The sequence below is a fragment of the Durio zibethinus genome, chromosome 19, assembly GCF_047325235.1.
Source record: "Durio zibethinus cultivar Kanyao isolate XHJ-2024 chromosome 19, ASM4732523v1, whole genome shotgun sequence".
Lineage (NCBI taxonomy): Eukaryota > Viridiplantae > Streptophyta > Magnoliopsida > Malvales > Malvaceae > Durio > Durio zibethinus.
In genome coordinates this window covers 16730501-16757147 of record NC_143180.1, presented here as the reverse complement: position 1 = coordinate 16757147, position 26647 = coordinate 16730501, and the positions used below count along the sequence as shown (strand labels likewise).

The 26647-nt window shown below is 33.2% G+C and overlaps 1 protein-coding gene across 5 annotated transcripts; it reads right to left on the bottom strand.

The window, feature by feature from the left end:
- Nucleotides 1–250: 250 nt before the first annotated feature.
- On the bottom strand, nt 251–14988 carry RFC1 (replication factor C1). Of its 5 annotated transcripts, none has more exons than XR_016330403.1 (23): nt 14675–14988; nt 14201–14305; nt 12966–13424; nt 12816–12883; nt 12493–12568; nt 12358–12419; nt 12118–12266; nt 10616–10749; nt 10136–10324; nt 9915–10036; nt 9605–9812; nt 7897–7950; nt 7254–7423; nt 6496–6586; nt 5490–5671; nt 5351–5390; nt 3981–4105; nt 3016–3088; nt 2150–2242; nt 1812–2055; nt 1422–1558; nt 909–965; nt 251–790 (listed from the first exon to the last, which is right to left on the bottom strand). XR_016330403.1 is itself a non-coding variant. In XM_022909876.2 (23 exons), exons 2-23 carry the CDS (start codon nt 14675–14677, stop codon nt 648–650), a joined length of 2847 nt encoding a protein of 948 aa, XP_022765611.2. In that variant the 5' UTR covers nt 14678–14731; nt 14902–14988; the 3' UTR covers nt 251–647. The 5 variants fall into 5 exon arrangements, 3 of the variants coding, with proteins under 3 accessions (XP_022765611.2, XP_022765610.2, XP_022765612.2); XM_022909876.2 differs by lacking the exon at nt 1422–1558 and having other exon boundaries at nt 14675–14731; nt 14902–14988; XR_016330404.1 differs by having other exon boundaries at nt 709–790; nt 909–962.
- Nucleotides 14989–26647: the final 11659 nt, after the last annotated feature.

Here is a 26647-nt window from a genome sequence, read left to right as displayed (position 1 = left end):
AATGAAACACGAACACTCGTCTAGTTTTTATGTATACATAAATACATTCATTCCATCCTTCAAAATCAAAACCATCATTTTACATTTAAACACTTTGTACTATTTTTTATACATTTTTTTGAGCTTTTTGACATTAAAAAACATTACACTAGATAGAACAAAATTTTAAAATTTTAATATAAAAAAAAAAAAAAATTTAAATCATTGTTCTTTGCTCATATTTATCTCCTAAATCAAAATTGGACAAAAATTATGAAAGCCACTTATGCGGAGTAAAATATTTCATTCCACTTGATTACGGTGAACGTTGTCAATATACATAGCCAACTAATATACCCAAAGAGAGAATACAAAAATAGAGAGCAGAATCAGCAGCACCCACTAGGACTTGGATTCTTTGATTGAAAGTGAATGTAAGATGCCTTCATCCAAAATGAAGGTTCAAAGGGCAATCCACCATTTCATAACATGCTCAAAAAGCTCAAAACATATTTTTGCATCAAACCATAGGAAAAGGAATGATATTCTCCTCCACACTACTAAAAAGCAAGGAAACACCTATAATCCTAAGAGCAAGAGGCCATGCTTACTTTCACTGCTTATAAACGCTGCCAAAATTGTAAAATGTCCACTCTAATACTCACTTCTCATCTTTTTCTCTTCACTCCGGCCCCTGAACCACGCCCGCCTTTCTTTTCAGCAGATCCCTTCCCACCTTTTCCTCGACCAACCAGCCCCTTCTTAGCACTTGAGTTTCCTGTCCCTTTCAACTCCATTTGTACTTCAATTCCTGGGGGGGGGAAGGGCAAAGCATTAAAAACAATTAACTGGTAAGATTGGAACAAATTTACTATTATACAATAATCACTTGCTATTCAAAAACAAAAGGATGAGAGAATATCAACAACCTCTGGAATTCAGACTCTGAAGTTCCGCCTGCAACTTCTCACCATTGGTAGTGTCTTCTGGTGTGTCAAAAGATAAGGCAAGGAAAAAACATAATTACTTAATGAACAGTACATATTCAGATATTCATTTGTAAATATAACAACTAGAAAACTGTGTACATTTCCCTTTTCTTGTCTTTTCGGAGAAAACTACCCCAGTCCTTAGGAGACTTGTTACAACATACTTCTTTTGTGTTACCCATATTCCCAACCTATTAGAGCTTAGGACTTTCAAAAGGAAAGTCTCAACTCTCAAGTTTATACCTTGAGAAAGGGTGTGAGGGTGTAAGAGACTTTCAATTTGAGAACTCAAGTTCAAACCAAGGGGGGATAAGGCTTAGGCAATGATAGATAGCTACAGTGGGGTTTATGGATAGAAAAAGGAAAACCCAAATGGTTAAGACTTTATACAAGACTTTAGATCATATAGATCAGTGGGAGAAAAGCATGCAATTTTAGACGACTTTTCTATACCTTCACTTAGAAACTTTCTTCTTTGACTTTAATGTCAATAGCATCACAATTTTCCCTGATCCAATGGGAAATCCTCTGTTCTTGTCCACCAAATGGATTTTTAATGTCTCAGCAGAAAGCAGTAAAACATATTTCCCCTGCCACGTTAGTAGGTTCAATGGCATGCATGTTTCTATTTCTATTTTTTAGTCTGTTGATGAGTTATTTTTCTTCGAATCAGATGGTAGAGACCTCTAGCAAGATGCTGTCAGGTCAAAAGCGGGTAAAAACAAGTGCCACCTTAATTTTGCTAAACAGACAATTGAAAGATGGGAAATTTATGAATGCAATGCAAAACAGCTATAAAATAAGGGAAATCAATCAAAATCAATATTCAACACAAATTATTACCCAAGTTCTCAGTATCTGAAGCATTCTCTTCATTTTCTGGCAATGTGTCACCATTCTCCTCCCCTAATATATCATCTGATGGTTCTAGAATTGCAGCAATTCGCTTCTTAGGGGCCTTTTTAATTCCAGGGAGAGTTACTAAATCTGCAGCTCGTACCATTCGCGTTTTGCTTCCTTCATTGTATGCTCTTGTCAGAGCTGCTTTGACAGCTGTTGGAATGCCCTCCAGTGGATTCAAATGCCCCTGAGCACAAATTATTTGAAAAAGGGTATGTTGGAAACATGAGAAAAAGAAAATATGTATGTTATATAGAAGATGGAAAAAGAAGTAGAGTTACCTGGAATTTAGATAACTCCACAACAGTATCAAAATCCTCCTGGCTTATCGAGTAAGCATTCATAAACTCTACAACCTCCTTAACAGCTTCATCCTGGTCCATGAAGAAGAAAAATAAAAATAATTAAAACAGAAATCTCTTGCATATAATACAAGGCACTAAGGCCAAATGCAAACACATCAAGATGTTTGTATATACATACATGCACCACTATAAAGGGAGAACAAAAATAAAATATATGAAAAACTGGGAAAAAGGAGAAATCTCAGGTACAAGGAGAACAAAATATGCCCAAAAATCAGGCATTATGCAGAAGAGAAGCAAAAGCAGTAAAGAGCAAAATGTGAGGTGCTCAAGGACACCTCACCATAAGGGATACAGATCAAAAGCTGAAGGGCACAACCCCTTCACACACCACCCATCTCTCAAACGCACAAATCCAACAAAAAAGGAGCCAATGAAATAGGTAGGTGGGGAGAAAGGGTGGACAAGAATAACATAAGCATGGGAAGAATTTTCTCCTCTTTCCTTTAAAAGAAATAAAAACCACTAGAAAACAAAGAGCTGATGAGTTGTTTTTATATAATTAAGAAAGGCAAAGTGAAAATAACATTAGTTTAATAGCTGCTCAAACTAGAGGCATGAAATAAATTAGGTGATAGAACCACTGGTCAAACACCTAGTATTACATCTCTAGTTGCTTCAGCACAGTACAAAAAACAAATAAATGAATAGACCTCACTCTGATATGGGGACATTTTATGGGAACCATAACTTGTAACAGCACCTATGGCCAGCCTAGGGACTAGGGTTACAAAATGCTTACATGTTAAATACATAACAGATGAAAAACACAAGTTTCAAACCTTAGGCTTGTCTCGAAGAGGATTAGTCAATCTTTTCAGAAGAGCTGTAAGATAGTCAAGTCGAAGGGTCTCTCTGTATCATTTACAACACAAGATTATTATGCAACTTACAATGGTTATAATATATATATATATATATATATATATATATAATGAGATGAGGTAATTGAAATGCAACTCAGATGAAATAAGACCATGTTGTATTTAAGGAAATCATAAAAATACCATGACAGCTAGGGCAAGCTGTCCCCTTCTTTAGCTATCCTCCTATGTTGGTTCTTCTCAATGAATGGTATAATTTTTATGAAGGCTGTGGCTGTGACACAAGCATGCAACAATCTATATGTATAGACATGAGCATTCACATATACAAGCATGGAAAAAATGCAAATGAATGCAAAGTGAGCTGTTAATTTCTCACTTTCCATCTCTCTCGACACTTTAAGACTTCAAATATTGATAGCAAATGCCCATAAATTAATCAAACTTGCCACAAAACAGATCTTAGACAAAAATTTTGATAAAAAATAATGTCAATCGGCATTATTTCCTTTAAATTATTGGCACAATTAGATTATGCAAGGCATTTCGTAAAATGAGTATGTAATGTTGGTTTTTATCACAGCTGCTTAATCTTCAAGTTAGCATGTCAACAGCGGCATCGGAAAGTACACCTAGTCAGACTTCAATATTTTGTTCTCCGATTCAGTAGTTTATCTGTCAAACTTGCCAATGTGAATGCAACAAATGATGAGATAAGAAAAACAAATCACTACAGACAACTCAAGCATTTTAATAGTTTATCATTTATCAAAGATCAAGTCATGGACATCAATGGGGAATATGAATAATGAAATCTAAATAATGCTAGCATGTTTTGAAGCATGCATCTGCTACACACCCATAACCTGACATTGTTAAAAACACATTATGACAGAAAGTTATAAAACAGATCTAAGAATTACCTTCCAGAACTAGATTCACGAGAAGCAAGAACATGAACATGAAAATCCTCCAACAGCCTATAATTTTTGCTCATAGTTGAATTCTTTCCTAGCCACCCACCAAATCTATTAAAATTCCGTTCTCCCTGTGGATAAGAAGCCAGCCTCCAATATTAGGACATATCTAAATTTTAACATGATATCTTCATTGTCAAGAAACTGCAAGTGCAAAAAGTTAAGCTTCAAACTTTTCATCCCAATAAAGGCAATTTTGTAAATGCATGTGTTAGCAACTTCTTTGAATTTTAATGCATCAAACACTGCTTACTATATGCAGGTCCATGAAGACAAGTGGCAAAGGTGAAATTAAAAGCTAAAAGAAGCCACCAAAGCAGAGTGGCCAAAATAACATTTTCTTGTGTCTTTCTCATTTCATGACTGTTCTGTCATCCCCTATCTCTGCTCAATCCCCCCTTTTTTCAAACTTGAGAGTTGAGACTCTAGCTCTCCCCAAGGCAGAAGCATATTGCCTTACATGATGCTCGATTTGTGTCCTTTAATCAATTCTCTTAATTGTGATTAACTGGAATTTAAGACGGGCATTACAGTGTTGGAAGTAACTATTTCCCTTCTTAATTGTCTTGATTTTTCCACTAGGTTGTGTTCCAGAGCACATTGAGCTATATTAGAGCAATTCCGATGTAACATTCTTTTGGGATTGGCTTTTGTTTTTGAGCCAGGGTAGGAGTAGATGTAAAAAAAATGTAGTTTGGTTTTGGTTGTAGGTTTCAAGGGTATCAGTGGCAGTTTAGGTTGTTCTGTAAGATGGTTTCTAAGCAACTGTGATTGAGAAATTGATGGTTATGCTGTGAAGAGAACAACCACACACTCACTGAGAAGATAGAGGCAGTGGCACGAGTCATAAATTCATAATCACTACGTTAAAGAATTCACTCATTCCAACAAAAATAATAGTAGGTGGATCAGATTGAACTCAATGAAACACAAGGAGTTAATTAAATAATCTGCCAAGGTTGGAAGGCTTATTCAACATTTTTGTGAGGCAGAATCAAGCTAGTGAGTTGTAGTAGGGGAACGAGAAGAAACCTTATAACCATATCAATCATAGAAGGATAAAGACCGAGCTAGCAATGATCAGACAAAGGATATAGAAGGCTTCAATATTTTGGATTGAAAAATGATGTATGCATGGAATTTAAAGGCTAAAGCACCTTCCATATGGTATTTGTCAACCTTGCAGAAGCATATTGTAAGAAGTTTATTTTAACCGTTTTTTTAAACAAAAAGATTATGTTAAGACAGAAACAATGATGGCAGTGCATGAAGAAGTCATAATTAATATCAAGAAGCTTCATCATAACACTAATTACCTGTTCAAGTGTCTCCCTTTGTCCATGTAATAAGGCAGCACTGATGAAACACAACAATATTGGAAAATATCACTCAGTGCAAAAAGAAAATATTTTGAAGACTCTTGATAGTTTAAAGCCTGAAAAATTAAACACATACGGAATGATACACGATGAAAGGGAAGCAGTTTGTGAGAGCTGCCACTGCCGATATCTTCGAATCTGAACATTGATTATATCACCATCACCAATAGACTCAGCAGCTCGGGCAATCGATTTCATTCTTTTCATCCCACTGTCATCTTTACCAATTGAACTCGGCCTATAATTGATATAATTTTCCTGCCATATGATAAAAACCTAGTCACACCTCAAACAACGATAGACAATTAGTTGTGACATGTGCTACAGGTAACTTTGTCCCATGAAATATGCAAGTATCTGAGAAAATAAGATGATATTTTAGGCAAAACAAAAAATAGAAAAATTAATCAAACAAGTGCAGGCAAAAGAATGCAACTGCATTTGTAAAACCTAAAACGTACATTCACAGTAGAGACAAACAGAAAGACTACAGTATGCAACTTTCAAGCTAAGGACTTGTATTCTCCAGACATTCGGATGACTTAGCAACAGAGTCCACAAAATGCAAAGGAATTCTCACTAGCCCAAACATTATTCATAAGTTGGAAAGCATTTTTGGAAGGACACCAACTAAAATGAGCATAATGTCCTCAGTAGGTAATCCTAGGACCCAGGAAAGGCACTGCCTTTACGAGGACCATTTTGGTATTGAGGTGGTAATTATAGTTGGAGCAAAGCCCACCTACTGAACCCAAAACAACAAAGAGGAAAAAATGAATAGGAACATTTCCAGACAAATTTTCCTACTTTGATTTATTACCATCTTCCAGATATTATATCATAGTCTTCAAAGTTCTAAGAAATACTTCAGCATTAGAAATAATAAACCAATGGGGCTACATTCCATGAAAATAGGGCAGTGTACAACACAAGAATTAAAGTTTTCTATGTTTTTTCATTCTTCTGGAGAGTCCAAAAATCATGTACATAATGGATTTGAGACTTCTCGAAAGAATCTAAAAATCTTTCATAATTCAATAATTGCAATCATATCCAGGAAGAGAAGCAAGAAAAAGAATAACCTGAACAAGAAGTGGAACTAGATCAGGATCACTCATGCTCAGGTCAATTCGTTCATCCATTCTCAACTTTCCTCCATTAAAGCCAAACAGCCTAAAATGACAACAATTCAAATGGGCGCCATGGGAAGGGAGAAAGATGTTAGTAACTGAAACATATTGATTACCATAGGCTTCAAGAGAGGCAAAATCCATTAAGTCTGCAAGCGCAATTGAACATTTGTAAATGCCTCATTATTAGGAACTTTCCAATTGAAAAGAAAAAAGATCAATTAGATTGAATCAAAATTCTTTTCAACAACAAATATTGCTTGTGCCAATAACATACAACCTAATGGAGACATAGTTGTAAGGAACCAAAATTCTATACTTAACATCACCAAACCAATAAAACACAAAAAGATGGGTTATTTTGTGAAAGAATTTTTTGACCTAGAAAACTGGAATTTGTTCTTATCTAAACCATTGAGTTATTGAAAATGAAAAGGGTGAGAAATATTAAGAGAAAAACTATCTAAGAAATAGGATGTGCTTGATCCATGACTTAGAAACATCTTAAAAAAAAAAAATAACATCTCATTCCCCCACATTGTCAAACAATAAGAGAGAGAGAGAGAGAGAGAGAGAGAGAAATAATAACTAGAAGAGCCTAAAGTTTATTATAAATATTTTAGAAAAAAAAAAACACAAAGAGAAGCATCAGCAGGAAACATCAATAAAACAGCAACATTCAGCAAAAGTTATAATCTCTGAAGTCATACTTATCAACAGCCGTGAAGGGTGAAATATCTTCATCCTTGGAACTGGTAAGGAGACGTTGCCTTATGTCATCATACTTAATGACTGACGTGGACAGACTCATGTACTGCAGTTGATTCAGGGCCATTCGCATATCTCCATTCACTCTTTCTGCAAGTTCCTCAAGAGCAATCTGGAAAATATTTTTTTAAAAAATTGGGGGGGAGGATAGAGGGGGAGGGAAAACCAGAAAAGATTTTAGTGACACTAACAAAAGACTAATCATAAGAAAAATATCTGCAGCTTATGCCTAAAAGTGACTACTGAAGGTTACAAAAAGGAAAAAGAAAAAACCTGCTGAGCTTCAAAAAGTAAATTGATCCAACTTACAAAAAAAAAAAAGAGAGAGAGAGAGAAAAAGACAACCTTCCATTCAATTAGCTTACACTTTTTCCAAAAACTTAATAGATAACAAATGACCTCACCACCCAAAAAAAAGGAGAAAGTGAGAGAGAGAGAAACAAGGTGTTCGGTGTTTAATAAGTAAGAATCAAGAAAATCCATTACTAAATCATGACTGAAGCATAATATAAACCATTCAGAAGAGCAATAGTGAAAAGAACATGTACAGCCACGGAACAGCAATACCCTCCATGTGACTTTTACCTCATTAACTTGAAGGCCTTCTGCATTTGCAACTTGCATTAACCTCTTGGCCATCTGCCATGCACAAAATTCAGAGTTAGAAACTAGCATGATGATATTTTTCTCAGAAGAGAGAATCCAACCCCCACCCCAATTGCAAAAAGAAGGAAGACAGAGATAGGTAGAAATGGAACGTCATACTAACTGCATTAATTATTTATTTATTTATTTATTTTATTTTTCCTTCTTTTTTTGCAGGGTGGTAGAGTTTCAATAGACAAAATTGCACTACAAATATATTATTTGTTGTCACAAATCCATGCCCATATCCATATAGGGATACAAATGCACAAACATTTAAGTAATTGAGACTTATCTTCATTTAACAGATCGTAGGACTCAACAACAATAATTGCACTAAAACAGTAGTTAATAAGCAGAAACTATTTAAGTTAATCCACATGAATAACAGTAAAGTTTGATCAAATTGCATTTCCTATGTATTATATTTGAACTCTTCATATGTCAATAGGTACCATAATCTGAAGCTCCATGAAACTAAAAATAACACATACAGCAGCAAAACCAAATTATGGTTCAAGTATCTTCTTTAAAACAGAATGATTTGCATTTCATTTGTATCACAGACAAACACAAACATATGAGATTTCATAATTAATTCATTGAATGCTGAACATCATTAAACATTAACATCAACCCAATCCATCTCTGTATCTCTCTTGAGTGAAGCATGGGTCTCTTTTTCTGTGTTAATTCCAGAGAAGACGGTGATTGGAGCATTCCAAAAAACCAAAAAAGAAGAGGGTTATTGGAGTCATGGCTACTCAAAGCTTGAAGCTGGTGATAGATCTTTAGAGCAAGGCTTCAGATAATACATTCCTTGTACTCCAATTCTTCATCAAATTAGAAATCAAGGCACTTCAAAGTCCAAGATAAAAATCAGAACATTTACTATTTAGCTTCAATGATAGCAGGTATTTGACTCTTTGATCCAGCAAAGCTGTGACTTGTAAGAATGAAGACTTTGTTTAGAGCTAGGGTTGAATCCATGATTCAGTATCATTATAAGAATTTTTGGTATTGGCAGGCACAAGATTTCAGCCATTGTTGCCAAAAATGAACCAGCAAAGCTGAAATCACTTGCACAGTCCAATGCTGAAAGCAAGATAAAACATAGGCTTGATTGTACTTGTTTTAGTAAAAAAATGGCACATACTGGCCCTACAAAAACTGTACATCCCTGAATAAAACTTCTTCATTTGCTAGATTCGAGATTCTAACAAGCTCAAATCAACTAGTAAAGTCAGGAAAAAATCTGAAAGGTTGGATGCAAAAACACCCCACACTTTTAAAAGTTTTACTGAAATATCTTGATCAGAGAAAGGCTTTGTGGCTAATCTATGCAGTGTGTAGAGGTTTTGCTCTTGCTGCTTCTTGTTGTTGTTGTATCTTGATTCGTTCAAGGGTGCAAGAGAACAAATACAAGTGTCAGCAGAAAATATAAAGACATGAAAGTTTTTCAATTGATTATTCACATGTTACTGCATGACAGAAAAGGCAAGACAACAGCAAGTACAAGAAATAGGACAATAAAAGCCACATTATAGTAAGTAAATTGATTTGAGTCCAATCACAAGATAGGCAGAAGTTAAAGGAAACAACTATGAAAACTCCAAAAGGAAAAACTAAAAGAAATAATAAAGATTACCTGCTGTTTGGTAGGTTTACGGAAACTAAGAAGTAAGCAGTAGTTTACAAGACTCTTCAGTTTCTGACTGTAGCGGTCATTACAAATGCAAATGATTGGGATTTTGGAAATCTTTATGCTGGCAATAAGATCAGCTATTCCACCTCTATCACCAGCAGACATGCCATCCACCTCATCCATAATCAGGACAGTCTTTGGATGTTTTGAACTGCAATTTCCATGAAAAAATTTAACTTGAGAGAGAAAATATATAAAAAATTTATAAATTGCCTACGCAATGATCCAAGATTCCATAAGAACAAAAACAAACCGATCCATATTAACACTCAAGGCTTCATTGCTAACTAGTTCCTTTATTGAATTTGCATTGCTTCCACCAATTCCTTTAGAAATACTGGCATCAGCCTTTCCACGACTGTCACTAGCATTTACCTATACAGGATACACATCAAGAACAGGCATATAGTTTTCTGCAGGGTAATCTGAATTTAAACTCATAATCAAGATTGCTTTAGGTAAAATAAACTCCACCTCAATGGTCTGGAAACCTAGCATCTGACTAACCAACTTTGCTGATGTAGTTTTCCCAATTCCAGGTGTTCCACTTAATAGAATAGCCTTTTTGGCACCAGTATCATTTTGCTTTTTACCCTTTCCCTTACTTCCAGTACCAAGAAATTGCTCGTTCCAATGTGCCAACCAATTATGGAGCTGGTTAACCTGCAGCCATGACAGAAAGAGATTATAATGAGAAAGCTTCTAGTATATATTGCTCAGACTCGGTACTCTTGGACATGGGTTTGTGTGTAACAGGGATGCATTCAATTTTTTTTGAAAGTTTTTACTCATTTGGAGGTCAAGACCCTGTGGCAATGGCCACTTTGAAGCATCATATATGTCTACACCAGGAGTACTTTAGGAAAAAAAAGCAACATAGCTACTAGTCTTCTGAAGAGAGAAACTAATGTAAAAATGTATGATAATAAAGGATGATAGGGTAGACACTCATACCAATGATTGATTCCCAGTGATTTCATTTGGAACTTTTGGCCTATATTTTTCAGTCCATGTCAGAGAAGAATGCTGGATTGGTTGACCTCTCTGCTTTGCAGATGAGACACTTTTGCTTGGACTTTTGGATAACTCTGAGATGAAGAATTGCCAATGGAATATGCAAGATAAGTTGACGAAAATGGGACTAAAATTAATGGCATTCAAAGTCCATCCATACAAATGCAACTATATACGCAATTCAAAGAGAGAAATACATAGGACAAAAATGGTCGGCAATATATTAGTATCATGGACTAATTGAATATAAATCTAGCTATATACAACAGTGGCCAAACATTCATATTCAATTTGAAAGAAACAAGAAAAAAAGGATATAATAGATAGATTGGCTTAACTATGGATACCAGAAGAGCAGAAAGCGACAGTATGACCACAGTAGAGAAACCACTGCCATTGAGGAGCAGGCATGCAATATTAACAATGAAAGTAAAAGCTCAGAAAATGCACCAGAAAGTAAAAACTCCAGATTCAAAGTCAATTGTCTTCAACGCCATTTATGTAACTCAAAATGCTAATGTGCATCAGAGCTCATCTAAAGAATCAGCTAGTTTACATAAGCAGCTATCAAAAAATAGCATTACAACTCACTCTACACTTGTTAACTACTTGATAAATGTTTTTTCTTCCATTCCCTAGATTCTCTATCTGTCTTCAAAACTTTCATGTCAAAGGATTTTAACCAAACACAAGGAACATCAACTTCTAATAAGTGCTGCACAATCATGATAAAATAGAAAAACTAGTTTATCAACTTATGTCAGCAAATAGTCATATGTCCTTCTAATCTAGTTGCAGTTTGGCATGTTTTAATTTTCCTGTGTCAATACTCTAAAAGATCTTATTCTGCTAAGACTTAATGGATGGAAAGTATGAAAAGGAACAAGAAGGCCTACATTCCAGAATCCATTATATTACAGCACAGAATACAAGTATATAAAATAAAATGAGAATATTATCTAATATTAAAACTCAAGGACAAGGGTTGCAACAAAAGAAAGGTGGATTCTTTGGCATCAAGCCTGAGCCATAGTAGTAAACAAATGGACGGGTACAAAAAGGGCAAATTTATACGGATAGCAAATGCCAAACTCCATATTTCACACCCACAATCAAACCACCAGTCATAACCTCAAAATATATTTTACACATGATAAAATAATTGTTAACAGTGACAATTCATCTCATCCCAAGTTTACGCTGACAAGAATAAAAGTCATTTGGCAAGTAAAAGTAGTCAAAATTCCCCATCTCGCTTCTTGTAAGTAATAGTCATGCCCTGGCAAGAATAAAAGTCTTTTGGCAAGTAAAAGTAGTCAAAATTCACCATCTCGCTTCATGTAATTAATAGCCATACTACAACAAATACATATACTGGTATATGTAGTTGACCACAAAAAAGATGCACCAAATCTAAAAGCGCATAGACATTTGGGGCATACTCTTCACTTCCGCTTTCTGGGGGCTCTTCTTAGGTGGAGAAGTAGCAATGTTGACAGCAGATTTTTTTGACTCTTCTTTCAAATGAGATTTTCCATGATTTGATGCACGGATCATGTCAAACAATCCATCCTCAGTAAGAAAAGTAGTGCTACAATAAGAAAGAGAAACCACACATAAACAAAAGTAACAAGGCATAAAAAACTCAAAACTAAAATTTTCCAATGAGGGAGATAACAAACCCAAGCTCTTTGGCTTTAGAGGACTTTCGACCTCCAATATCTTCATCACATAAAAGATAATTCTGCAAATGGACAATGTTAATTTCCAAAATTGGGCAGAAGTGAAGCTATTGTCAGATAGAATTATGGAATAACCGTTTTTTTGCTGACAGATCCAGTAACACGACCACCAAAGCGTTTGATCAAGTCCTCAGCTTCCTCTCTTTCTAAACTGTAAGGTCAAAGTTCAATGACTGTGATAGCATGAAGGACCAATACCATCAAGGAAAATCATCCATAAAAAAAAAATATAAAAACATAAAAAAATAACCACAAGCAGTATAATAATAAAAATCTTCCTAGAAAAAGATGGTTTATTGCTCCATGATGAAGAGAAGAATGTGCATTGAGAATAGTTTTACATATGAGAGCAAGTGGAATAAGCATACACATATCCATATTAATAACATATAAGATACCTGTCAAGTGTTCCACTAATTACAAAAGTTAGACCAGCTAAGCAATCAGGAGCACCTTCAGGGACATCCTGAATGACAGAAATTCTGCGTTAACCAAGATTAATACACCACCAATAATGATTAAATCATACATTTCTTTTATATCTTCACCTTCTCTCCTTTATGAGGAGGATCTTTCCTTTCTCCAAAATTCATAAATCCACCTCGTCCACCACCTCTGCCTCGTCCGCTAGCTGGTCCCACTGATGCACCCCTGCCACCACGACCCCTTCCACCAGACTTTACAGGAGACTCCAAATCTTTAGCATCATCTTCATCACTGTCATAAACATCTACAGCTTTTTGTGCAACAGCCCTGCCAGAAACACTCTTCAGTTTCTTACTCCGAGTAACATCCACAGAGTTCTTAGATTTGGGCAGAACAAAGTCATCATCAACATCAGCTCTGCTTGGTTTCTTCAAAGGTGAGGGTTTTTCAATACTGTCATTTTGAACTTTTCTCTTAGCTGGAAGTTCAGCTGTTCCCTGTTCAACCTTTGCCTTTTGTTTTTCTGCAGGAAAATATTTGCTAGTTTTTCTTCTGCCAGAATTTTCTTGGCCTCCAGGTACCTTGATTAATTGCAACGAAAAAAAAAAGAATATAAATAAATAATCATTTAAGACTAAGTTACACAGACATCTTCATGATAATATTGGGCCAAGAACATAGAAATAGAGAGCTTCATATCAGCTCATTTATGCTTTCTTCGATTTCATTTTCCTCTAAGTACTAGAGTTAACATGCAGCCAGCCCATTATGTATATATTGAGCCAAACATTAGAATTTTGGCTGGCCCTATAGGGGGCCTTCGCTTATTCATGCAAACCCCTCCCTGTTCTTGCTCCTTGAAAAGAATAAAGCTTATCTCATGTGACACATAGCATCTCCATGTTGGTAATGCAAATGCTTATTTTCGTATTAAAATGGTAAACCAAAGCTGCAGTTTTGGTTGGTTGCTTATGAAGCCAGGGAAAACATATCACTTGAAGCTCCTTTTGTTTTGCTTTTCTTTATATATCATTTATTAAAATTGGTTGTAAAAGTTCTAATTCAGGAAACAAAATAAGAAATAAGCTCTCAACTGGGCCTTATGGAACAAGAATACCATCAAATGATATTCCTCTTCTTTCAGCGTACTCTTACTCTCAGCAACCAAACAATGAGTAGCAGTAATTCATCCCAGAATTATGAAACAACCAAAACAGAATCACCAGATGGAAATACATGGAATTCAATCAATTTTGAACACTATAATCAAAATTCTAAGAAAAAAAAAATCATGCCTAATTCTTATACTGGAAGAAATAAAAATACACATAAAAAGGACCAAAAAAGATATACTCACAGACTCTGTATTAGTTGGCGCCGCATTTTGTGGCTTTGAGGCACTGCCATTACCATTGCCTTTGCCTTTATCGTGCGCTTTCATAAACCACTTCCTAATATCCGACTGACCATGAATACCGAAGCAAAGTCCATTGTCAAAAATAAATAAAACAGAAAAAGTATGCAAAAAAATTAAATATATCACATTTTGCATATAAACCCTCATTCCCAATATAATTAAATAATATCACATTTCACATATAAACCCTAAATCCTACTTGATTCTTGCTGGAGAACAAATAATTGGGGGAAGAAACCGCCTTTTCTTTTGAAAATGTAAGGGAAAGAAAGGGTGTTATCCACTGTTTCTAAATAACAAGGCAGAAACAAAAAAAAAAAAAAAAAAAAAAACCTTAAACCGTAACTATCCAAAGTTGTATGTTTAAAATTTGAAAGGAACAAAAACACTTGGGAGTTCAAAGGGGAAACCCACCATATCTGATGCTTCAACAAACTCAATTTCTTCGGGATTTCGCCTTCTCAAAACAATCTGCAAAGAGAAATTTCACCCATAACCCAAACAGTATCCACGTGTAAAAACCTCGTATTAGTTAAAAGGGTTACCAAATGAAGGCAGGGAATTACTATTATTTCTTTTTAAGTGTAGGTTTTTTTTTCTTTTTTGCATAAAAAAAGCAGCGTAGGTTTTTTCTTTCAAACCTTTTAATTTACAGTCAGTGTTCTGTCTCCTAAAGGGGAAGGAGCAGCAAGAAAAGAGAAAAGCGTAGTCAAAAGTGTTTGAAACCTAAAAGGAGGACTCTATTTTTTCTATTTCAATTTTTTTCCAATGTATTTTGATAGTTTTTAATTTTATTTTCTGTCGGCGTGTGCAGGAAGCCTTTGATTCATCATTTTGCAAGCATGATTTAATTAAAATTCATTAATTTAAAAAATAGATAATTTGTCTCAAACTCTTCAATTTCACAAGATAATTAGATATTTTTCTTACTCATCCGTTAATTATTTCATTATAAACTTTATTTAAAAATTATTTTATCTTTAAAAAAGTCAATGTTATCAAATAATCACATGAAATAATATTTTTATGTAATAAATTATTTTTATTTTTATCAAAACATATCAAATCTACTAATAATTGAAAAAAATTTAGATACCACATATAAAAATAAAACTTATAATTATAAATATGTTAATATGTATATATATGTATAATAAAATGAATATATTAAGCATGTAATATTAGTTTGGCATGTAATAATTTAAAATAAAATAAAATAAAAACATGAAGAATATAATATGAAAAAAGTTTGGTCAAATAAAAAAGAAAAATATTGATATTTATTAATTTGATTTTAGTTGTTATAATACTCGTGTATATGTTAAATTTAAATTTATATGTTTTTTAGACAAAGAGATAGCAAATTTATTCATTTTAAATTGATAATCATTTATAATAAATAAACTCAAATTAAAGAGTTGTAATATTTAAATATTGGCATGTAACAATTTAAATATATAAAGAATATAATACAAAAAAAGTTTTGTTGAAAAAAAATTACAATTGGATATTTATTAGTTTAATTTTAGTTATTATAATATTTATATATATGTTAAACTTTTTTTTAAAGTAAAATATAGAATCTTCATTACTCAAATACCAATCTTGTCATTTTCAACAAATACATATAAATTTTATGGACAATCATCTTTCCATTGAGCTGTCCCATTATGTCTTTAAAGCCATCTTTGCATATGCCCCCACCACTTTTCCCTTATAATTTCTAGCCACCACCCGTATCCCTCCGTTCCTTTCAATTGAGTCCAAAGCTTAATTGAAGTTAAGCTTGATATTATTCACTAGAGGTGCCTTTCACCTACTTTATTGGTTAGGTACCTATTCACCCTTCCTTAGTTGAGCTCGTTTACATTATTCTAGATAATTATTTGCAAACTTTGCAGTGTCCTGATAGTTTCTCAATATTTCATTTATAATTGCATTGTTTCTACTTACTCAAATGGCCTAGGCTAAGGTGAACACCTTTTTTACCATTTCATGTTCCACCCCTACTAACGTCATGCTCAACCAGTAGTTGATATTTTACCATTGTTGTCCTTCCTTTTCCATGTCCATTTTTGCTTCCTTTCACACCTTTACTGCATACAGGCACTCTACTATGGCATGCATTATCGTCTCTTCATTATGGCAACCTCTTGGACAAGTATCTGCCTCCGTAATCCTTCATCTCATCAAGTTTGTATATACAGGAAAAATCTCGTGGCACATCTGCCATACAAAAACCTTAATCTTATTTGGAAAATTTATCATCCATATCCCCTTTCACGTTTGCCTTACTCCTACATTCTCCCCACCGTTTTTGACAACTGGTTCTCATATTTCTAAAAGTTTTCATAAACAAGTAGTTTTGTATCCACTCTTGACACTATACTTACAATCTTTTTTGTAATGCCATATTTATACATCTTAACCTCTCGTGCTACATAGTGGCATCACCATAATAGCTGCTACAATATCACTAGTAAATAAGCTTTCTAGTCTCATTAATTCTCACTTTTAGTTGTCACACTAATTAGATCATTGACTTTAATTTTCGTGGGTACCACATTATCTTTGGGGTTGGGACAAAGCTATCTCCTATTGGTATCCATGGGTTTTTTTAAACATTTATCTTCTCACTTTTTACCCTTCATCTAACTCCTAGTTGCAAAACTTCTCGTCCTCTGCAGATTCTATGCCAAATGAATGATGGGGACCAACCTATACCAGCCTAAAAAAATGAAGTTGTAAAAAAGTATTTTCCTTTCAACACCTTATATGCTAATGATGAATTATTTTATAATAAGCACCACCCCTACAACAACAACAACAACACACTAAGTCTTATATCACATATTCTGAGATTAGTTGTATAAAAGACTAAATAAAGAAATCATGTTAGGCTATAGTTTGAATTTTCTTGCGCCACCCATTTCTATCAATAACAACATTTTCATCTAATTTCTTAACCATCATATCATTTTTATTTTCTTTGCTTCCATGTTTTTTATAGTCTACCTCTAGAGGCTTTAATCTCTCATAGATCTAGATACTCAATTCTTCTAATCGGTGTATAGCTAGGCCTACATTTTACATTTTCAAACCATCACAAATTGCTCTCTTTCATATTCTTCTCAATTCGGACCACCCTTAATTTTTCTCAAATCTTTTCTTTTCTGATTTTGTCTTTTCTAGTCTTACCATGCATCCATCTAAACATCCTCATCTCTGTTACGTTTATTTTCTTCTCATGTTACTTCTTAACAGCCTAACACTTAATTTCGTATAGCAATACAAGCTTTATAATTGTTTTATATAACTTTGTTTTTAACTTTAAAGACATTTTACGATCACGCAACACACCCAACACATTTCACCATCTCGTTCATTCTATTTGAATCTTATTCTTAACATCCGCTTCTATCTCAATATCACTCTAAATAATTGATCCGAAAAATTAAAACTGACTATTCTTTAGTACTACCTCATCATCCAACTTAATCACATTAGTACCCGTTTTTTTATGTATTAAACTTGTATTTCATATATTTAGTTTTAGATATACTCAATTTAAAACCTTAAAACTCCAATGTACTTCTCCATAATTCTAATTTTGCATTAAGATCATCACTAGTTTTAGCAACTAAGACTATATCATTGGCATATAGCATACATTATGGTACCTTATCTTGGATACGTCCAATAAGCTCGTCTATAATTAATGTAAAAAGAAATAGACTAAAGTAATAAGCACCACCCCTACTTTGCTAATAATGCTTTATTGAAAAATTTCGTCTTTCTAAAGCCCATTCCATCGTCCCCTTTACCCCTATGGAGTTTTCTCTATAAGATCTAATGTATTCTTTTTATTTCTTCTTCACGATTTTACTAAAACTTACTCATTATACTATTGAATTCTTAGTTTAGTCTCCTTGGGAACATGAAACATAACTATGCACAAAAATACATTACTTGTAATATGGCTTTAACAAAAGCTTCTTTACAACCATCAAACAAAAACTTTTGGCTCCAACATTGCACCCATTGCTGCATTTTATTTGCCATACCTTAAAGCGCTCTCTTTTTCCTTTTTCTAATGATCATTAGTAGCTAGGCCTAAATATTTTTCTGGACTATGTGTGATTTGGATTCCAAAAAGATTCTTCACCATCTCCTACTTGTCTTTGGTAATGTTTTTGTTGAAAAATAACTTGGTTTTATCGTAGTTAATTTTTTGCTCGAATCTTTCCTCATAAACCTTTAGTAAGTATCTCACCCTTTCGTAATCTATCTGGTATGCTTTTATGAATAGAAAACTGTCTTCGAGAAAAAGAGGTGAATGATCTTGAGCCTATTCACATTAGCTCATACTCTATTGAATGAGCTTTCACATTAAACCTTCAATAAAAAAGCTAAGAAACCTTCTATGTAAATTAAGAACAAACATAATGACAAAGGGATCTCCCTATCGAAGCCCTCTTTTTAGATATATCATGTCAGTTACAATTTCTTTGATAATCACATTATACCTGATAAATCTCACACACTTCATAATAAGAGATATCCATCTTACACTAAAACCTAACCTCTCCATAATTGCTTTAAGAAATTCCTACTCAACTTTATCATATGCTTTACTCATATCCAATTTTAAAAGCACCCATCCCTCATTTCCCTTTTTCTTAAACCTTATAGCATGCAATAGTTCATATATCACTATGATGTTATCAGTTATTAGCCTTACCTAGGATAAGAGCACTTTAATTTTCACTAATGCATAATGCATGGACAGTCGAACCACCAGGGTCAACAGCCCTAATTTGTTGCTAGACGAGGCTGTACATAAACTATTTGATAGAAAGCCAAATAGAATAATAGAGATAGGCAAGAGTAAACTTGAATTACTCAAGTTGTGGTATGTGTACAATGAGGGTGAAGGCATCTCTTATTTATAGCTAAAGCCCTCTTAAATCAATGGCTGAGATAATTCCTATCTTAGGGCTCATAAAGAGTCCAACATATACAGGACATTACAAAGGATTACAACTAAAGAGTTTTAATTTTACATGGACTCTATCATAAAAGAATTTAAACCAGTTTAGACTCTTTCTTTAGCAATGCTCACATGAGGCCTCTCTTTAGGTTCGTGCGTAGTTCGATTCTACCTACCTAGGCTTCCTGTGCCCATACTTGAGTCTATCTGAAAGTTACCAAACCAAATCTCCTGGCTTGAGCTTTTTATGCTCGTTTTAGCACTCGTGCACCCATTTTCGATCATGGTCATGCCCCTATGACCTTCATTATACCTCTAGGCCTAGTCTCCTTTGCTTTTTGACTTGGTCCTAGTTGCTTTAAAATTACTCCATGTCTTAGTGAGAACTATTAGGCTTAGTCTTTCTCACAGATTGTGACATTTTTTTCACTCATTCTAGCAATGGCCTCTTTGCCAAGGAGATGCTGCACTTGGACTGCATGCCCTTTTGCACGTCAACTTTATTTTTTACCTCTCGAACTAGATTTTTCCTATGTTAGTCCCATACCTAAACAAGTACTCTACTGGTTATTTTTTTTAGTATCATCAGCCCAATGCTGCACTGGTCCTTTTCACTTACACGTTCAATGTTTCCTTCATTTTTTTTGAGTTACCCACTGCACATTCTTTTTAGAGGGATTGACACCTTAGGACTCATACTGTGGCACTCCATTGCCACTTTGCCTTCATCTTCTAGAAAGGTTCTACCCTCTTAATAAAATTGAAAAACATCGAGTTACATCACTGTAAGCTCCTTTTGGTGCTCATTACTATTACTAATCTTGCCTATAGACAACTTTTTTGCCTGATTGATGGTTGAAAACTTTGCACATCTTAGGCACTCTTTGACCCTATGCTGACTGTCACACCAAAAGTAACTCAAGAGGTTCTTTTCTTTACACCTACTGGTAGTACTGTTGGCCTTACAAAATCTAAGCTTTTTCATAGCCCCTTCATCGCTTGAGGAATAAATACCGATGTCTCCCTCACTCTAGTTGTTTTTCCTAGGCTTTCAAGACTTGGTGCACTCAACTTGAGTCTTCGATTTCATAGCAACACTGGCTCGACTTGACTCCTACATGCCACTTTATTGTAGCACGGTCTTTACCTCAAACTTTCAACCATTTAAGAAACATTTAGGCTCTACCACCTTAAGTCTTAAGCCTATCTTAGCAACTATGGCAACTTAAAATATAATGTGATCAACCTTGAGCCTCGCTAGCTCCTCTCACAAGGTTGACACTGTGGCCTCCAATGCCTCATTCTACTACATGAGCACCTTCAATGCCTCATTCAAAGATCCTTCCTATCCTCAAATCAATCCCTCAAATTAATAATGGTCACCTCAAACTTTTGTAGTTAGGGGTCTAAGGACATCATTAAGTCTCTTAATCCAGCTTCCCTTCTTTTGTCTATAGGTAGGCACTCATCAAGGCTTTCGGTTTGGTTATGTGCCAAAACTAATGGGAAAACAAAACATGCATACTATCAAGTTACGATGCCTTCATTAGGTGAATTTGTTTTCTGGTCTCAACAATCTCTTTGGGTGTGAATTTACCATAAGGGTATCATTCATTTCCTTCGTGACTTGTAGCACAGCCTCGACCTTACCCGAATATATATAAAAATATTTTTTTTATTATTTATTTAATTTTATATTTACATATGTTAGCTTTAAATTAATTGTTATTTTGAAATTACAAAACATTAAGTTAAATAAGCTTGATCAGTCAATCGTCTTACTTATCACTTTTATCCTCTCTTTAGTTTCTTTAGTTTTTTTATTTCTTTTAGTTAAGTTATTGGCTTAGATGACATATTTGCCAATAACAAAGCACTTGTTTTTTTAAATTCTTTTCAATCAAGAAGTGTTTCATTTAAAAATATTTTCTTATTTTTAAGATTCAATTCTTATTCTTGTTTTCTTTAAATTTGGCACAAGCAATCTTTAGTTTTTAAGATCCAAGTTTTCTTTATTTTCTTTGCAAGATTCAGCCATTATACATTTTCTTACTCTTTGATTTCTTCATGTAATCTTTATTTTTTCAAAAGCTTTTTGGCATTCTTAAGATTTCTTGCTTATAATATTTTTATTCTTGTTTTATTATATTTAGTGCTTGTCAACAATCTTTTACTCTCCAAGTGACAGTTGGTGAAATGAAGATCTCTACCTACATAACCCATTTAATCTTTACTTGATCTTTGTAACCCTAAACCCTAAATTTTCAATTATTTAGATATAAGATATTAGCCTTTCACCTTTGGTAATTGTGAGTAACCCAGTATTCTTTTTTATAATTCTTGAAGAGATGATATTGAAATACTCTACTTTATTACTTGATCTGTGCACTTCCAAGCTTTATATGAAAAGCATTAATCAAGTTTTTGATATCGTTGCCAGAGATTATAGTGGTGTTGTTAATATTAATAAGGATTTCTAAAACTCTTGTAATTTAAACACTTTTTATTTTTATTTACTTTAATTTGTTCTCTTTGTCTTTTCTATTATGTTAGACTTCTATTGCAATGAGGCCAAAACAATCATGGACTATGACGAGCCATCTTTTGAGTACTCCCATCACCAACCAACATTCTAAAATCCTAGACTGTGGAGCACTAATGTAAGATATGATGAAGATCTTTTTGTAACCATAATTTCACTATTGGCCTTTTTAGTTAAAAATGTGGATGTGCTTGAAATCAATCATAATTATAGTTATGCACATTTAATCCAAATCTCATTTGATACTTTCCATGTTTATGATGGGAAATACGTTAGTGAGAGGTGTCAAAATAACTAGACTAACTTTTAGCCAAACACCTACACTTAAAATTGAGAGGATGATTCTAGTTATGTATGGGGAAACAATCAAAAGCCATCATCCATATATACCCTAACCTACCTTATGAACCATCTATCTCAATAATACTCTCCTTCTTTATATAACCCACTATCTCTTCTTTAAGAAATAGAATCTTCACTTGATAAATTCATATAAAATCAAGCCATCCTCCTCAAAAAAATTATCAATTTGAAAAGCCTAAACAAACATGTAGATCTAAGTTGGTTAGGTGAAGTGGAATGCATATTAAAAGATTATTAAAGGAAAAAAGAAGTGGTGTATATTGTTAATGATGATGATGATGATGATGATAACTTGATAGATGAGCCCATAGTGGTGAACCTACCTAGCCTTATGAAAACACATGTGAAGGATCCTAATAAGTATTTTTAAGAAGAAGACCCTAAAAAGTTCATGAAAAATTCGATTGAAAAAGGAAAGATGTTGATGCTAGTTATAAGAGCATTCTTAGAAAATATACAACCTGTTAAGGATGAACTACAAGAAAAGTATAAAATTAAGGAAAATCCTAAAAAAGAGCAAGATGATGAGGAGTCTATTATGATTAATATGCCAACATTTGTTAAGATGGTAGTTTTTGAGGTCGAAAAATCAATTTTGTGACCTGAACCTTCAAAAGGGTATAGTATTAGTCCCATTAAAGTTGAACTTGTGACTTACAGTCCATCTTTGCTAATTCTCCAAGCCTATGAAGATCATGATTTACAATTGAATAAAGTGGATAAGCTAATTTATGAGGGTTGTTTGGTTGATGAATTGTTTAAATCTTTCAAAACACCTCTATTAAGCCCAAGGAAAAGGATGAGAATACACCTGTCATTCTAATGAAACCTACCATGGAGGAACCTTTAACCTCAGAAACCAACTGTATAGTTTTTATGATTGTACCTTTTTTACTGGTACTAAAGCCAGTACCCATTTATTGTAGTCTAGCTATACTAATGACATTGCTAAAGGTGGAAAATTTTACCACAATGAGTGAGCTCTACTACTAGTTAAAGCTTGTTGATGAAAAAGTGCTAAAAAGAAAGATCATTAAATGGGTGGATCTAGTGTTAAAGGTGGGTTAATCATGTAACCCAATGGAAAAAGGTATAGTTAAGCTTGACCACAACTAATGTTGTTTGGGAGGCAACCTAAAGTTTTATTTTTATGATTCATGTTTTTTTATTTTTTTTTTTAGAACAAGCATCTTTTAATGTTTATTTTTGTTTTTAGTTTGTTTTTATAGGAATAAAGTGAAGTAAGGATGATGCCTCATGCAAAGTTAAAATTTGACCTTGAAGTAAATTTTGGGAGTATTTCTTTTTCCCTTGTTATTTGATATATTGTTTAATTCAAGTGTTGGGGGAAAAGAAAATTTTTTGAACTTAAAAGATTTTGAAATCTTAACCCAACTTTGCTTTTAAGCCAAATTGACTTACTAAATATCATTATGATCCTCACTTAATTAAAAGTTACACAAATTCTTTTAAGGTGACTAAAATATTATATAGAGTTTAAGTATGGATATAGTAAAACTTGAAAAGAATTCTTAAGCATATCTTTACTTTGGATATGATTTTTATGCATGAATCTCTATTCTTTTTATATGAAATGTATGATTTTTGTGAAAAAAAGTATGATGTGGACCTATATGAGATTAAAGCTATAAATAAGTGTTCTAGAATTCACCTACTTAACCTTTGAGGTAAAATCTTAACCTGTATTTGACTCAAGAGATGATCTAGATAGTTTTTTAGACTGTTTAAGCCTTTTTCAAGCCACCATGTGATAATGCATCCTTAGTACTTTTACTTTGAGCCTGAAATATTTTCTTTTTTTTTTGTTTATTTTAGCCATATTACAAGCCCACTAAGCCTTTCTTTGATTATTATTATTATTCTTTCTTTTGTTGACTTAATCTATTATGCTTACTTGTGATTATGAACATATTTATAATTTTGAAAGGAAGGAAGGCGCAAGAAAAGAATGAAAGAAAAAAGAAATCGATAAAAGTATGAAAGGCAAAGTTTAACAAAGCAAAAAATGGCTATATTAAAAAAAAGCCAAAAAAACAAAAACTAAGAAAGTGATGCCTCATAAGTCAAATTTCAAAAAAGAGCTCCCATTTGTTCAAAAGTCCAAAAAATTTTGAAAAAAAATAAGTTTAGTGCTTTTGAGCCTAAAAATTCATATTCCTTTTCCTACCTTGACCCAAGTCTTATATTACAAGCCTAAAAAATCTTTTGATCTTGAGTTGAAAATGTAAGTCTAATGTTAGTGAAGAGGGATGGGAAAAGGGAACTATATATAGCCTATTCTATCTTTAAATTAAAATGTGATAAAGTGTTTTACATTCTATTTGCTTAAGTTATATACATGAATTAAAGGAGTATATTTATATATATGAATAGCATAAGATATTGAAAGCTTATTTTTGAGGAACATTTTTGTAACTATTTTTATTCTTAACTTTGTATTATACAAAAGTACATGATAGGAGATTTTGTATAATTTTTTACTTTGAGGATTTTTATAGTGTTCTTTAGTTTTGTTGATGTGAGGTTTTGCTTAAGGACAAGCAAAGATTCAAGTGTGGGGGTGTGATAGCACTAAAATATATAAAGTTTTTATATGTTAAAATGGTGCTAAAATTTAAAATTTTGGATGATTTTTAGTGTTTTTAATGTTGTTTTCATGGTTTTAGGTTTTTCAGGCTTAAGAATCATTTTCATGCAAACATGCAAAGATCACATTCGGCTCGACCATACAAGCTCAATGCCACCTACATTGGCTCATATTTAAGCAATTTCAAGTTCATTTGGACACCACCATATTTGACTAAAATGGAGTTTTAAGACAAGCATGTTTATTTTGCTTAGTTATGAAAAGAATGAATTGTATAAGGACTCTAGCATATTCAACCATCCAAGAGAGAAAGAAAAGTTATAAGAACTTGGACTTTACATGCTCAATCTATTCAACCAAGAAGAGATTGAAGTTTATCATGACACTTAACTTAGCATTGAAAAGTTTTACTTGAAAAAAAACTTTATCTCTTTAAAAGATGGATGAAATTCAAATTCTAGCTTTTGAAATCTATCTTCGTCAAACTTAAGGGAGAAAGTTTCATCAATATTACTTCAAGATGTGATGAAGGGCCAAGATTGCTCCTCTAAGACCCCATTCGGCCAAACATACACAAGGAAGAAGAGTTTCATTCGATCATGCCTCTTTTGAAGATAAACATTAAGCTATCACGAAGCATTTGAATTTAAATTAACAACTTATAATCTTCATCCCCTTGGTCGAATTTCACTCTATAAATATGGAGGCCATTCCCCTCATTCTATCATTCAGCTCTTCACTTTTCTTATCTCTTTAGTTTCTTTAGTTCTTTTTTTCTTTTAGGTAAGTTATTAGTTTGAATGGCAAATTTAGTAATAAAAAAGCTCTTATTCTTTAAATTCTTTTTCAATCAATAAATATTTCACTTAAAGATCTTTTTTTTGTCTTTAAGATTCAATTCTTATTCTTGTTTTCTTTAAATTTGGCACAAGTAATCTTTAGTTTTCAAGATCCAAGTTTTTTTTTTTTTTGCAAGATTAAGCCATTATGCATTTTCTTGTTCTTTGATTTCTTTCCTGCAATTTTTATTTCTACAAAAGTAATTCAACATTTTTAAGATTTCTTGTTTACAATCTTATGATTTTTGTTTTATTATATTTAGTCTTTAGCAACAATCTTTTACTTTTCAAGTGACAATTAGTGAAGTCAAGATATCTGTCTACATATCACCTTTAATTTTTACTTGATCCTGCAACCTAAACCCTAAATTCTTAATTGTTTAGTTATAAGATCTTAGCCTTTCATCTTTGATATTTGTAAGCAACTCAATATTCTTTTCTATAATCATTGAGGAGATAATACTATAATACTCCACTTTATTACTTAATCTGTGCACTTACAAGCTCTATATGAAAAGCAGCAATCAATAGGTCTTGTTATACACTGTCATCTACCAACCGACTAATGTTGGAAAAAGGGAAAACTTTCATTTAGATAGGTTTTATTAAGGTTAGTAAAGTTCACATACATTCTTTACTTCTTACTGTGTTTTTTTACTATGATCATGTTGGTAATCCAATCAAGATAATATGCCTTATTGATGATGTCTACTTTTAACAATTTGTCAACCTTTTTCTCTATTGCTTTTTGTCTTTCTAAGGTGAAAGTCCTTTTCTTTTGCTAAACTAGTTTTATGTTTAGATTAATGTGCAGTTGATAGACCATCACCTTGGAAGCTATACACGACATATTAGATAAAGTCCATGCAAATAGGTCAACATTTTTTTTAATAGGTGAATTTGTTGTTTTTTATGGTGAAGCTTTGCCTTAATTTGCATACACTTTTAGAATTATTCTTTTAGAATGGTACAAAGATGAGATTTCGTATGTTCGGGTCAATTGTCATTAATTTTTTATATTTAATCAATGATTTTTTTTTCTCGG

Bases quoted from the DNA above. Each gene is read 5' to 3' on its own strand.
- RFC1 (XM_022909875.2), bottom strand. The intron at 13,425-14,200 runs GTGAGTATATCT...CAATTAATCAAG, and splicing joins CGCCAACTAATACAGAGTCT to GTACCTGGAGGCCAAGAAAA. The intron at 5,391-5,489 runs GTATGTGTTTAA...GTGTTTCATCAG, and splicing joins CTTTCATCGTGTATCATTCC to TGCTGCCTTATTACATGGAC.